The sequence below is a fragment of the Protomyctophum parallelum genome (assembly GCF_964188405.1).
Source record: "Protomyctophum parallelum genome assembly, chromosome: 9".
NCBI lineage: Eukaryota > Metazoa > Chordata > Actinopteri > Myctophiformes > Myctophidae > Protomyctophum > Protomyctophum parallelum.
Genome location: NC_139706.1, coordinates 18,113,097 through 18,128,400, shown reverse-complemented (window position 1 = coordinate 18,128,400; position 15,304 = coordinate 18,113,097). Strand labels below are relative to the sequence as shown.

Genomic DNA, 15,304 nt, shown 5'->3' with positions numbered 1-15,304 from the left:
TGCAGGATCCATGAAGGAAGTTTTGTAAAATGTGTCTGCTCCTTCAAAGTTGTCGGCATTGTGCAGCTGAAATGTAATCCTATCATTCTCACTTTAAAGTTTACTTCAAAGTACTTTTTGTAAACAAAATCAGTTTACTTGTTGATCCTGACAATCTCACAGACCAAGCAATAGTATTAGCCTTTATATCAGAACTGTACACTTGATTGATTGATTGATTGAAATATTTATTTGTTTGTAGAATTTACAGTACATTTTAAGCACAAACTCAATACAAAGACTGTTAACTGTGAGTGGACGACCCAATTAAGCATTACACTTGTTTACAACAGGGTCCACATTGTTCAATTCATCAAAACATTTAGAGACATACAAATAGACACTTCTATGTAGCTAAAGAACAGAACAGGAATTCATCACGTCTCCTGTATACTGCTACTGCTAGTGTTCTTTGCACTTCTAATGGATATTTAATCCCTCCTTGTGGAAGCACACGACAGCCAGACATTCAGCAGTTCTTTTCTCTTTTACGTTTTTAAATCACTAATTCTACTACCGGTATTTATGTTTGTCAATCTACAAGCTCATGTGTTGAGACCTTGTAGACAGCTTGTTTGTCTCTGTACTACTTGTTTGTTGTGAAAATGACCATGTAACATTATGATGATCTGTGTACTGTCAAATATGTATATATGTAAATGGTAAATAAAGGTCTCATGTACATTTTGTAAATACCTATGAATTGTGTAAATATGAATTTTGTAAATATCCATTAATATAATAAAATGATCATTTTGAACCATGAGAATTTTGGGTCTGACTCTTGAATTTGAGGTATAATTTTTCAGTAGTATGGTAAAGTTTAAAAGAAAATGTGTAATTCACATTTAATCCACACGGTTTACTAATGTTTCTGTGTAGTGTAGGCTACAATACTTACAATTAATCTAAAATGTACCTTTGCATACTTCATATTCATATTTTATAGAAATAATGTATTCAGATATATTATATTCCTATAATATTAGTTCAACAGTGAACAGTGAAAGTTAACTATTCTATTGCAAATTTTTGGCTCTGAAGAGAAAACACTTGATTTTGATCTCCTCAAGTGGTCCCTGGACCACTGGTTGAAAACCACTGCTCTAGTGAGAGCAGCTGATGTGGACATGAAACGAAACATGAAATATGACCTTATAGGCTTACATCAACTAAAAACAAAAAATAGTGACATCAATCCCCCATACTTCTCTTTAGAACATTATTGCCACCTCTTGGACATGTGCGGTTACTGCAGCATGAAACCAGTCTCAAGTTTCTATGTCAGTGGTGCTCAACCTTTTTCCTGTTAAGGACCCCCAGAATTATCTGAAAATATGTTGCTCCATATATATTAGTCTCCCACCCTGACCCCCCTCCTGTATTACCTGTATTTTCTTTTACACATCTTAATAAAATGTTTTTCCTTTGGCCATACTTTTGTAATCTCTTGTCTATATTGCAGTGGTTGACAAATTACTCTACTAAGTTGAGTCTTTTATACTGAGTTAATGAACTGGAGTACTGGTACTAAAAAAAAGTTAAAAAAAGTGTTCCTGATCCAATATTCTAATTAATTGAAGTAAATAAGGAGACCATGTAAAAACTATACCAAAAGTAATTTACAAATTCAAACTGTCAGTGTAATCAGGGAGGCCTATTAATATATCCTTAAGTGATTGTTTAAAATGTAGGCTACATTTGCACTTTATACTCTCTGACTAGATTATGTGAAGGTAGCCCTGAAACATGACTGTCATGACTGGGGGGGGGGGGGGGGGGGGTCCTGAAGATATTTTGGGGATGATTAAAACGTTATTTATTTATTTGCAACTGAATGGCTGGAAAATATGGGAATTTAGAGTTTACATAGTAGGCCTACACATAGTGCATGCATACACTTTCCTTAATGATTATATCTGGTTTCAGTATTTATTTATGATATATTTTCTCTATTATTAAGGTTATTGTAGTGAGGGGGCGGGGGTGGGGGTCGCGAGACACGGCCAAAGCATGTCCGGGGGTCCCCCCTCCCCCCAGCCAAAATCATTGAGAACCCCTGATGTACAGAATAATAATAATAATAACCCCTGATGTACAGAATAATGCAGTGTTTCTGGGTGTACTTTAATAAGGCTTATTTGTTTCTCAATGTCTGCATGCTGGGGACCACCTAGCTCTGGTCCATGGCATTAGAGCTATGGACCAGAGCTAGGTGGTCCCGAACTCTGGTCCATAGCTCTAATGCCATGGACCAGAACTAGCGACCACCTATAGCTCTGGTCCATGGCATTAGAGCTATGGACCAGAGCTGGGGACCACCTATAGCTCTGGTCCATGGCATTAGAGCTATGGACCAGAGCTGGGGACCACCTAGCTCTGGTAGAAGACTCTGAACTGACCTGAACACTTGAACTCTGCACTTTATATTTATTCACTATTCATTGCATGTTGTTTTTGCACTTGTCTTGTCCTGTTTTGCACTTGTCCTAATGTTGTAACTGCACTCTGCTGTCCACCAAACCAAATTCCTAACATGTTTACATGTCATGGCAATAAAGGCTTCTGATTCTGATTCGGAAGTAATATTACTTATTTCTTTTTTTTTTGTCATCAAAGTTTTTTAATGATTTTAAATAAAGCATACAAAATCCACATGACTTACACAAAAGAAAAAGACAAGAAAAAACAAACAAACAAAACACAACTAGCAGTCAAAAAAAAGAAAACCCGTGGACAACACCCCTCCACACTCTGTTGTTGACACTCGTGGTTATATCATATGTAATGTACAAATACAAAATGTTACAACAATCCTTTGATATACAAATAAAAATAGTCCCATATCTCATGGAACTTCCCTTTGACGTTATTCCTCCTGGCAATTGAGTATTCAAAGGATGCCGCTTCAGTCATAAGTTGGGTCCAGTCTGTGATCTCTGGCGTAGCAGAGCTCTTCCAGTTTCTCAGTATCAACCTAGCTGCAGTAATAAGGCCTGCAGTCACCAATGCATGTTGTGCCTTGGTGACCCCCTGCAGCACCGTGCGATCTCCCAAGAGACATAACCTTGGGCATTCTGGTAGTATTAGCCCCATCCAGTCTCTGCAAGTTTCCCCAGTACCTCTTTCCAGAAAGGCACAACCACAGGACATTCCCAAAATGCATGTAAAAATGTACCATCTTCCCCTTTACATTTCCAACACCGTTTGTCTTCCACCAAGCCCATCCTAAACAGTTTCACAGGGGTATAGTAGAATCTATGTATAATTTTGTAATGTGTAAATTTGCTTTTAATATCCCTAGTGGCCCACCCAACTTTGGAAATTATATTTGACCATTTCTCTTCACTTATTTCACATCCTAAATCCCTTTGCCATATTAATCTAAGATTAATAAGTCTTTGCACTTTGTAATTCCATTATATTTTTGTAAATTATTGAAGCCCTATGCATTGTCGGTGGCCAGTCAAAAATTATTTTCAACATATTAGGTTCCTCTATACCCCTGTTAAGGTTGAACACACTTCCAACACTACTTCTTAGTTGAAGATATTTCCAAAATTCACCCCTACCCATCACATTAAATTGATTCTCCAACTCCTGATATGACTTAAAAGTTGTATCCATATATAAATCATCAATTACACCTATGCCAATTCTTTGCCAAGGCTCCCAGCAAAATGAATATTTACCTATCAAGATGCGTGGATTATCCCATATAGAAGAATATCCCTGTTTATATTGGGATTTCCCCATCAGCCTATGGACCTCAGGTCTAGAAACATACTGTAGGTTTTTAATGAGTAGGCCTATTCTGATGCTCCCGTCTCTCCAGCTCTTTAGTAGGCCTAAACCCTAAACTAAAACAGAAATGATGTCCAACTCTGCTTGGGAGTGATACATGTAATATGCATGTAGGAGAGAACATTATTTTCATTCAACTGATTCAATCAAGTGTATAATTATAATAACTTAATTTTATTTTGCTATTCTCAGTCAAATGTGATGCTTTGGTCCTGTTAATGTGAACCTCTATAATATTTTTTAAACATGGATCATTTAAATCCTCAGGGATTAAGGGATGGAATGGGGGGGTAGATAAAATACACAAACACGCGCACACTTCTGTTGAGCTGGAGAGTGCGTTGCAAACTCATTTGTCATTTCATAAACCTAATGCCCGTTGGATAAATTCATGGCGAAAGAAAGGGATTAAGCAAGGCACATTCTCCCAAATGTCGGTGAGTGCAGATCTCTGAATTTGTAATATTTTATTTTATAGCTTTTTCGGAAATTGTGTTGGCTACTATTTTTGTTTTGGGTAACATGTCTCTCCATCACTGCAAATATACGGAATAAAAATACCGTTTACAACACCTCAAAAAAGTAAAAAAATAAATACATTTCCATGAATGGCCATGGAGTTACGAACCAATAGCTTATTTTCATTTCACATGTCAGGGGGGTGCACCGTTCCTGGAGATACTGCAATACCAGGTCGATGCGTGGAGTGGACGGAGCAAGCCCCTATTCCATCTCCCAGTTCCAAAAATCAATTTAATATATGGTCCCCGGGTAGGGGACGTATCAGATATTAAACTGATAAGAACAGATACTACACTTGATCTTAGCCAAAAGGCCGAGAAGCGATACCGCAGCACCACTCGAGAGAGCCAAGTGACCATGGAACATACCACACTCCGTCATAGTTTAATTTGTTTGGCACAAAAATACAAACTCAGCCTGAAAGCCACATCAAAACCCTTTAGTCAATAATGAAGTGTGCAACGTGTGCCTTAACTCTTAACGCACCAATACACGAAATATTTAACTCTGATATGATCAACCTCCATTACTTCCTGGAACGAACTGATGACGCATTTCGCCATGCTCCAATAAGAAATGGACAAAGCGGCGTATTAAAAAAAATGCATTTATAGCGATGAAAATACATTATAAGTAATATGGACTGTTAACTTTATTATTAATATGTAATTACACCATTGATCCCAAAAAATCGAGGACGAGTCTATTAACAAGCATACGGAATTTATCATGAAGCGAAGGTTTCAAATCATTTAACTATGACTATTTAAAGTTCTAGTGCTCTCTAGTGGTCAAAACAACTAACTGCGAGGATCATCACAGCTTTCAGTCCCACCTTTCCTCCCACTGATGATGCGCTTGTCTATTTTCTAGCGTTCTGAAGGACCATTATTAAAGACCATATAAATTAGGCTTGAGAAAGAAGATTCGAAGTAGCTTACAGACATTTAACATAGATAATCAAAACAAAACACCAAATAATCTGCAAGCCCCCAGCTATTCCATGTATTTTGCATTCTGTAGTAGAGTACTTTCATTACCTTTGGATGGTGTGCCTATATATTCATTTTTTTATGTTTATACTTTCTATTAGTATTGAACTTTTTATGTCTGCAGAGCGAGTTGATGGAAATTATACCATATAATGAGTATTAGTGAGGAACCAACCAATTATATGAAGATGAGGTTGAAAATGGGTGAATTCAAGTTTTTTTTAATGATATATAAAGATGTCCCCAAACCCAATGGGTTTCGGCAGTATTATTTACCCCATTTCATTTTCTTGTCATGACACACTTTACCTAATCCGCTGTTAAACAGAATGGCCGAGGCTAAACAAACAAGACTTATTGCATCACTTCTTTTTTCATTTCACAGGTGGGGGTGTAGTAGAGGGAACAGCATGCATGCAGTCTATAAAGTGAAGTGATGACCTAGTATTTCTCAGTGTGATAGAATCCCTCTCTGTTGCTATCATGTTCCCTTGGGTGAGGTGTTACATTCTGATTGCGACCATTTTTTTGGGCTTGGGATCAAGCTGTGATTACTCTGAGTCTACATGTGGGGCAAGCAGTCCAGGGGACAATATAATTGGAATGCTGTGTGCCTGCCATGCTAAGGTGGAGAGTGAGAACCTGCAGTCGAATCCAGCCAGGAAGATTCAACTGCACAGAGTACGTTTTCAAAGCGTATAGCCTACACATACCGTATTTTAATTGCATTGAGCATTATGAGATGAATTCACATATTTTAGAATAAGCTGGGAATAATTATGCATTAATTAATGTAATTTAAAACATTTTCTTGAACTATGGAATTTGCTGTAGTTATTTCTGAACTTCACAATCCATATTCTACTGCAGATATATGGCAGTTGACAATTGGCTATGACATATATGATACAGTCTGTTTCTAGCGAAAATGTAACTAATTCAGTAGCAAATAGCTGACAAGAATTTGTCAAATTATATTTATCAGAGAAGCACGAGTAGAAAATGTAAGGTAGTAGAAAACTCAATTTATTTTAAATATATGCAACATAAAATCACAAGAAAACAAACATTTCTAGCACCTCACAGAAGCCAATGCAATGCCTAAACCTAACCTCAAAACCACACCCACCTGTGCAAAAGTGTCGAGGGGGTAACATCTATGATTATGTTTTTTTAATGGGCTCATTTCTCAGAACATAACATAAGAACTTTTGACCCATCTCTTTCTGTGGTTGTAAGGCCTCACTCAAACTTAGGCCTCACTCACATTTAAGAAAACATACTCTGGTCCTCATCATTCCCCTGGCGGGACCTTGTATAATATTTTTTCCTGGCCTTAGATCCAGTTTCTCCGAGTGCTTTGGTGCCCTTCCTCCGGCTGTGTGGTGATGCCCAAGAGCCAACATTTGAATGTGATGCTTGGTCAGCAGTGGGAGGATCTGAGCTGGCTGGAGGATTGCCTTTTCTTGTCAACCGCCTCTTTGGGCTTTTAGACCTCTGCCTTGAGCGGTGATTTGAGTTGGCTTCAGATTCAGGTACACCGTCTGTATACAATGTGGGCTGCATGGCCGTAATTCCTGCAATAGATGTTGATCTGTGAGAAAATCCCTCTGGGATGCTCAAATCAGTGTTCAGTGGCTCGTTGTGTCCTCCAGTTTGCTTAGCAGGTTTGGACCAGACAATACAGCGGCGAGGTGGTGGTTTTCGTTCACTCCGTGTTTTCTCTGGATATAGAAGACACAGTATGTCAATGTGTAGCGAAGGCTTAATTCATATTTAGTCACAACCATTGACACATGTCACTTGAAGAAAACATTTTCAGTTGCAAGTTTACTTTTTAGAGCAGTGGGGAACTAAGGATGCCAATTTTAGTTTGGTCCATCCATTCGACCAAACAAAACATCTTGAACACTACTGGCTGCACCTTTATTGCCCCAGAGGCATGATTTCAGTGACCACATTCTTTGAGACACACATACATACAGGTATTTCGGGCCCGAGGTGTGGCCGCCATTATTGTTTAGGGCTAAAGACCATTGGAATTGCATTATGGAATCTACACGTTACATTTTATGTTTTTTCTTCGTCCTGCAGCAACACTGGTCAATAATTGTAGTGTCGGGAACTGCAAAAACAGCAGCAACATAACAAAAAAAACAGGACGCCCAAATTAACCTTTTCGTTGTTCCGCAGCCACAAAATGGAACCGGAGAGAAGAACACTACTCGCATACAGGCATTTTGGGGTGTGGCCTCGGGCATCTCCGGGGAGTGTGTATGGACACACTGTAGCCTGCTTTTGTTTATACCAGTGGTTCCCAAAGTGGGGTCCGGGAACTCCCTCAAGGACCCCTGGGGGAACCCCAGCTAAATGATAGTTTGGAACCAAATGGACCCTTATGGGTCTGTAACTCTGAAAGTGTACAAATGGAAACGTTGATTTTACAATATAAAATGGGGGTCCCAGAGATAGAAATGCCATTAAATGGGGGTCCGTAGGCGTAGACTAATGCATGTCAAACTGGGGGGGGGGGGGGGGGGGCTTGAAATTAAACGGGTTGAGAATCTCTGCTAGAACTGTAAAAATCTTCTCTTATGGGGATGTCCCTGGCATATCTTTTCAAATGGGGGGTCCGTGGGCCAATTAGTGTCAATTTGGGGGTCCTTCACATGAAAAAGTTTGGGAACCACTGGTTTATACAGAGCTAACGAGCTTGGGGCGAACCCTTCAAAGTATTCAGCTGACATTTAAAACAGTTTAATGAAACTGACGAAAGTAATATTCAGCTGACAATATGCAGTTTTGGCTAATGAAGCAAAATGCACCCAACATCTGACATTACCTATTTCCATGCATTCTTACCTGCACAGTCAGACCGGGAAACCTCTGCCTCGACTTGCTGCAAAAAGATGTTGAAATATGTCCGTAAAAGAAGTCAATTACATCAAGCATGTAACATTTAAGAGCAACGTGTGTTCAATGTCAAGGTTAATTAGTAATAAGCTTACTGGAAGACAGATGGTTGTATTAAAGGAATCATAAATTGTGACGTTCAGGTCTTTGCCCACGATGACCCGCCCACCTCTCCAATAATCTAGAGGGGTCTTTAGCATACGGCCACTTCGGGACACATTACCGGTCTTCGCAGAGGACGTAGGAGTACAGGAGAGTGAGGAGACAACTGGAGAAGAGAAAATAGAAATGCAAAGAACAATGTAATGCCTCAAAGAAGCTAGGACACCAGATAAACATTATGTACGTAGCATCTATCCAAACATGCTTTAAAAATATTATTTCGCACCCGTGCCTCCAAATGCATGCATGCATGTCTACTGAACAAGCCCATTTCTCAACAGAACCCGTTTGCTTACTCTGTAAGGATATACACAGGCTAGTATATCCTTACATAGTGCAATATTGTATGGGGTATAGCGCCTACCCTTCTCACCTCCATACATTATGTTTACTTCAAAAGACGTTTGTCAGAATACCAACCAGTTCAAACTAAAGGGAACAGTCCTCACCACAATTGTGTTAAAATTGTAAACATAAACACCGTTCAGACAAGTATCCTCATCTAGAAAATAATCAATTACAACTTCCACACCAACTCCAATCTCCCTACATGCCTCCAGATGTTACACCACTAGGGGGCAGTTCTGTGTTAAATACAGAGCAGTCACATTATGGAATTCCAATTTCCAACTATTAATTAAAACTAAATAATAAACTGAATTCTGAGTTGACATAGACAACTAATCAAACTCTACATTACAGTAGTGCCTTTTTAAATATCCACACGTTTGTTTTTGCTTTGTTACAAATCTCAAACTTGTTATTTTAAGATATTGGATAATTGTGAGGACTTTGGTCGTCTTGTAGGCCAACACCAGTGTTTTGTAGTGGTTGTGGGCAGTAACTGGAAGCCGATGAAGGGAAAGTCCAAAATTTGGGAGGTTGAAGATGGGGGGGGGGGGGGGGGGGGGGGGGGGGTATGTGCTACATACTGTATAACAGTGGTTAGGGAGTCCTTGACATAAAAATGTTTGAGGACCACAGTAGTGCATGTTTTACTGTGTGACTATTTTGTACTGCAACTTGGAATTGTTGTGTACAAGGCCCTAGTATAAACAGGCTCAGCAACTCTAATTCCTGAATTTGGCCTTTTATTTAAGCATGCCACATTAGTTTTCATTTTGCCATGCTATACTTACATGTGCTGCTAACATTCTGCCTCTGACGTTTCACAGAACGGTTGGTGACAGCTTTCTCTGACCGTCTCTTGACGACTTTGCCATCTGTTTCCAAGCTGGATTTAGCATAGATGATAAAAAATAAATATTATTTGTGACAGACATTGAACATCATTAACACATGCTGAAGCAGGACACTTCGATCGAGATTTGGGTTGTGTAGTTATTTTGTCATGATGTAACTAATTGGCGAGATATATTGCTCCATTGATTAGAAATTAATCATCTAATTAATTTACCTTGTATGGTACTGAAATGGCTCTCAAAATCACATAGACGAAAGCAAATTCCGTCAATATAGAACATCACACAAAACATCCTCCCCCACATGGACTGAATTCAACTTACTTTACTGATTCTGACATTAATTTATCATACAACATTTTCCAGTCTTCAGGGAATCCATCAGCGAACTTCTTTAAAAAACACTGTGGCAATTCTAGGACAAAGATAAAACAGAACAAATCATAACCTTTATTTAGCACCAGCTTTCATGAAACCGATTAATCGCTGATCCAGTATATATTAAGCCAGGATATCTGTAGTTAAATGACATAGGCCCTGAAACTTGGATTAGGGATTTAACAGATATCCTGGCTTAGTATGTTACATTTTCAGTAGTTTTACTTCTACTACATTTAGTGCCCAAGACGTCTCCAGGGTCATTTTCATTGAATTATTCTTATTTGTTTTTTGCTTTACAATCTCCTTGTGTTTCGCACATGCGTACTGCCATTCACTTAAATTCTTGTTTACGGCAAGGTTAATTAAATAAGGTTAGGAAGCGAAGACCGTACGGTGGACTCCATGTTGCTCCCTGGAAGGAAAGAAACATGCGCAATTGGCTATATGCAGCCAACACTTCCGCGTTCAGCTTCCTTGGTCTCAACTCCCTTCCTGGAAGCAACATGGAGTCTACCATACAGTCTTTGCTTCCTAACCTTATTTAATTAACCTTGGTTTACAGCCTGACTGTGTTATGCTCGTCAGTCGTCATAAGATAACTCTAAATCTACGGCGCTCTCCGTGGTTTTGATCGAAACAGCAATGTTCTGTCTCCATTTCTGAGTGACTAAACCTTGTTTAGAATATAAACGCTTCTAGAGTTTAGATGTGACAGCACAACGTAATAATGGAAGATTATGTCTCCCTGTTTTGGGGGGGGGGGGGGGGGGGGGGGTAATGGCAGGGCTTTTCAGAGTAAAATCTGCCTCATCTGCTGGGCACTTATTTATTCTGAATATTCCTTGGCAAATAAAGTGTTGGAAGCAAATATTGTACTTTTACTCCGCTACAATTATTTGTCAACTTTAGTTACTTCGTAGATTTTGATTATTATTACAAAAAATACATTCTGGCAGTAAAGATTTTTAAATGGGGGTCCTAAATGGGAGTCCTTTCTTGACATGGAAAGGTGAGAAGCAATGCTAACTCAACGACCTGTATTATATCCCTACTGCCTGCTGAAGAACGGCCCGGACGGGACAGAGGACGCCAGCCACAATCCCGCCGCTCGCCACCACGTAACCAAAGCGCCGCCCCCAGAGAGAGGGGGCCGTACACGGGCGAGAGGCGCTATATGTTTGTGCCCTCGGACAAAGGTTACACTAAAAGGATAAAATTTAAATGCCCATAACCTAACTGGAAGAAACCTTTTCATTAGAGGATTTGTTTTCAATCCGTAGTTCAAGTCCTGTTACGGTTAGGGTACGAATGTGAATGAAAATAAAAAGCATGGGTTTACTATCTGCATCTACTTTGCTGTCACATTTCCTTGGTTGGTTTCATTTCTATGTTTTGCACTGTTCTACAAGTTCACAAAACATACAGAAAAATAACAAGTTCACAAACTGTTTTACATAATGAAATCTGAAATGTGCTTTAGCCGACTTACCAGAGTCCATTGGCATGGCCATCCTGCCCACCAAATTGTACGTCTTTCCAGAGGTTGTCTTGAGCACAGTATTGGAAACCCTCTTTACAATGCTACTACTGTGCCAATGCAGGTTGTTGTCCCTATAAGAAATAAAACTTTAATTACATTAAAAGGCTTAGATTAAGCGTATAAAAAGTCAAAATTCTAATATAATGTATGCAAACTGCTGGCACATAAGCAGGTGTACAAAAATGGACAGTTTACAACTGTACTTACTGACGGGTTCCATCAACATAAAGGCCTTTGGAGTCAGACTTCAGCATCCACTTTGTCAAATAAACCCCTGTGACCTACCAAGCATAAGAATAAAAATTAGCTGGGACTTGCAATACGTCAGATCACGACACGTTGTGAGCTTGTAGATCTGCTATTTTCAGTAGTTTCATTTCACTTTTGGGTCTCGAGCTAGAATGTTTGGGAACCACCGTTCTAAATGAGTTTGATTTCTTAAAATCACATCGTACCCACCTTGACCTGTTGGTGTGTGTCTTCAGAGGGCTTTGTAGGCCCTTTATGCACATCCTCACGCTTCCTTCTCATGCGGATGTATGGTGAATTGACAAGTAGTGGGTCCACCACAAAAGGCTGGACATCCTCACCACGGTCATCAGCTCCTTCAGGAACACTTCTGACATCATTCATGGAGGTTTTGAGCTCCATCGCATGCGTGCCTGTGTTTATGACAAGACAGCCACACATTATTGCAATATATCACTATACAAAATGTTTATGATATTATATCAGTAGTTTTCGCTCACCCCCCAGTCCCCACCCAAAAAAAGAATAAGATCAGGTTTTACACTTCATTATGTATCATAATACCTCTCTTTTGGATCATCATTTTGCCTCGTTCAGCCTTGCAACCTTCTTGAATGAGTCTGTTCCTCTCCCGCTCTTTAATGTGATCAAAGAGCTTGGCTGGAGACTGAGGAAGCCTCTCCAAAGAAACACACTCCCCTGTTCAAAAAGTAAAGAAAATACCAAAGAGTTCCATCAGACTGACAAAAGACAAACAAAGCGATGTGAATAAATAATCAGGTGTATGGTGGGTTAACCAGTGAGTAGAATAATTAAGTCGTTCATCTGGCACTGGCAGCAAAGCTTGGTATTACTTGAGGAATGAACAGCCTAACGATTATTTGAGATGCGGGTCCATCTGAGGCAAGTTGTGGCAGGGAAGTGAGTCATCTACATTATAAAAGCTGTTTGGCAGTCAACAACATCAGCTTGACAATCGGTTATGTCCAAATCGTTGTCAGGGAGTGAATTTCTAAGTTTCTAAGGTCGCATTCATACCAGAGAGCTTTGCTGCGATTAAAACGAATCCTGCTGCGCATTGTCAGAAAGTGCGCTTCGTTTGGCAGGTGTGAAGGCTCATTCGAATCCTAATGCGCAGCAAATAACCGCATTTTACTCCGCCCAAAAACGTGGGTTTCGCTTCGCTTCGAATCGCACTTGACTACGATTCGGTGCAGGTGTGAATGCAATCCGCAGTAAATAAAGGAAATGAAGCAAACATAATGTGGCGGGTGAGCTGAACACAGTTGGAGACGGAGAAGGCATATTTTACGCAGCGCAAAGATGTCCCGTTACTGTGGATAGACGTGGTCGAATAAGGAGACTGAAGCCCTGATCGAAATGAGGACGTGTACATTAATCAATTGCTTAAGAAAACACATAAAAACACTGCAGTGTATTATAGCCTACATAATATTCTGTCTGTCTGTGCGTGCCGTAAACATGGAGTGCTGTCACTGTGTGGGACTGGGGAGTTATATCAGTGCGCTCATGCAGCGCTGTGCCTCCATGCCCAAAAGAACAGTGTGTGGCGGCTGCGTGCGTAGAGAGAGAGAGAGGGGGGGGGGGGTCCCAGACGGCACGACACATGCACGTTATGAGTGTAATTTTATCACCATAGATTTCACTGTGTAGGCTATAGTTTATGAACGGAACACATTGATAAAGGTCCCCCCTGCTGCGTTTCCAATTGCTGCGAATGACAGTGTGAAGGCAAACCCCAGCCAATTAAATATGCAAGAATTCCATTTCCCCGCCCATACGGATCTGAGTCTACCGAAGTATTAGGTGAGAATGTGACCTAACACTACCAAAACCTTGGATGCTGGAGTTGTCCTGCACATATCAATGTAAATGGTGGAGGATGGCTTGTCCAGTACATGAGCAGCAAGAACAGACAAAATCTAACTAAACACACAATAGCAGATTGGACTCAAGACAATATTCTGTTAAACAATGTTTTTCTGTAATATACATTATTATTACTACACTGGAGAAAAAAATGATAATAATTGTGATGTATCCACATTTGCTTTACAAACAGTATACATCAAACTGAGTATACATTTTTATTTTGGGAATTATTATTTCATACAAAGCACACGTTCCACTTCGACTACATTCTCACCTTGGCTCTTGATCAGTCGTATCCTCCCACTGACAACATTTGTGATGTCCCGATCTCTCTTCAGAGCAACCACTTCATCTTCAGAAAGAAAGTAATTTATATTATTTAACCCAAAATGTGATTATTAGTTTGCATGCAAACGTAATTAGTGATTCCTGTCTACTACTAGATGATTGCAGACAGTTTTACATCAATGCCCAACATAGAGATGAAATGAATAGTATGACAGCTTACTGGGAAATAAATTGGATGTTGAGGCTACATCATTGAGAGGATGGCGCTCCCTCTGCAGTTGGGATTTCATCCTTGCAAACACCTTGGCAGGAGAGTCGTGTTGTGTCATAGTGTGTTGCACACATTTTGTCGTTTTGGGCACATAATCTGGCACAATATCTATATTGTAAGTGAACGACCCATCATCCTCAATCACCGCAGATATAATTCCACTGGACATATCTAGAGAGGCCATTGAATCTCCATTTACATGCAGGTTGTGGGTCATCCCTGTTCGGCTTCCCTGCCTGAAGTCCTTGTCCGGTGTGGGCAAGTGTTCAAACAGTCTTTGTTGTGTCTCCATTGAGGGAACATGGGTTGGGAATATTCATAAGAGTGGCAGATTATGATGATACACGAATCCTTCGATGTTGCTCTCTGTAGGTATACTTAATCCTTCACTAGAAGATAGGGTCAATGTGTTCGCCCCAACCACGATACCTGTATCAGATGTGACAATATCAAATCAAATTGCTATTTCTTAACAGATAGCATTATATCCGTATAACTATCTAGCGGCAGCCTAAACAAACGCTCACTTGTGGGCCTGGGGTCTCAGTGGCGTGCTGCTGCTAACTTTACTATAGCAAGCAATTGATTGATTGATTGAAATATTTATTAACAGTTTGTAGAATTTACAGTACATTTTAAGCACAAACTCAATACAAAGACTGTTAACTGTGAGTGGACGACCCAATTAAGCATTACACTTGTTTACAACAGGGTCCACATTGTTCAATTCATCAAAACATTTAGAGACATACAAATAGACACTTCTATGTAGCTAAAGAACAGAACAGGAATTCATCATATAAAAGCAAACAGTTTCTCAAGAGAATTCTAAAGCAACCCAGCAGAATAAAGATATCGTGGTTAATCGTAAGTATAAAGTTTGAAAACTAAACCAAATATTGTAATCTTTTATTCCACGTCTCTTCATACAAACATAAAGTAAACCGATGTCACCTCATATGATGGAACACATCTCGCCGCTGGAAATCAATCTTGCACATTGGTGCTGTAATGCACTCAGAGCGGACTGGAATTTCAAATACCCACC

At 39.8% G+C, this 15,304-nt stretch overlaps 1 protein-coding gene across 1 annotated transcript; it reads right to left on the bottom strand.

Annotated features, from left to right (window-relative positions):
* Nucleotides 1–6,626: 6,626 nt before the first annotated feature.
* On the bottom strand, nt 6,627–15,304 carry LOC310864464 (uncharacterized protein; the record flags this gene model as incomplete). Its single annotated transcript, XM_083773151.1, has 12 exons — nt 15,211–15,304; nt 14,206–14,685; nt 13,972–14,049; nt 12,369–12,503; nt 12,015–12,217; nt 11,763–11,836; nt 11,505–11,626; nt 9,959–10,049; nt 9,572–9,666; nt 8,366–8,538; nt 8,220–8,256; nt 6,627–6,934 (listed from the first exon to the last, which is right to left on the bottom strand). Exons 2-12 carry the CDS (start codon nt 14,546–14,548, stop codon nt 6,627–6,629), a joined length of 1,659 nt encoding a protein of 552 aa, XP_083629277.1. The 5' UTR covers nt 14,549–14,685; nt 15,211–15,304.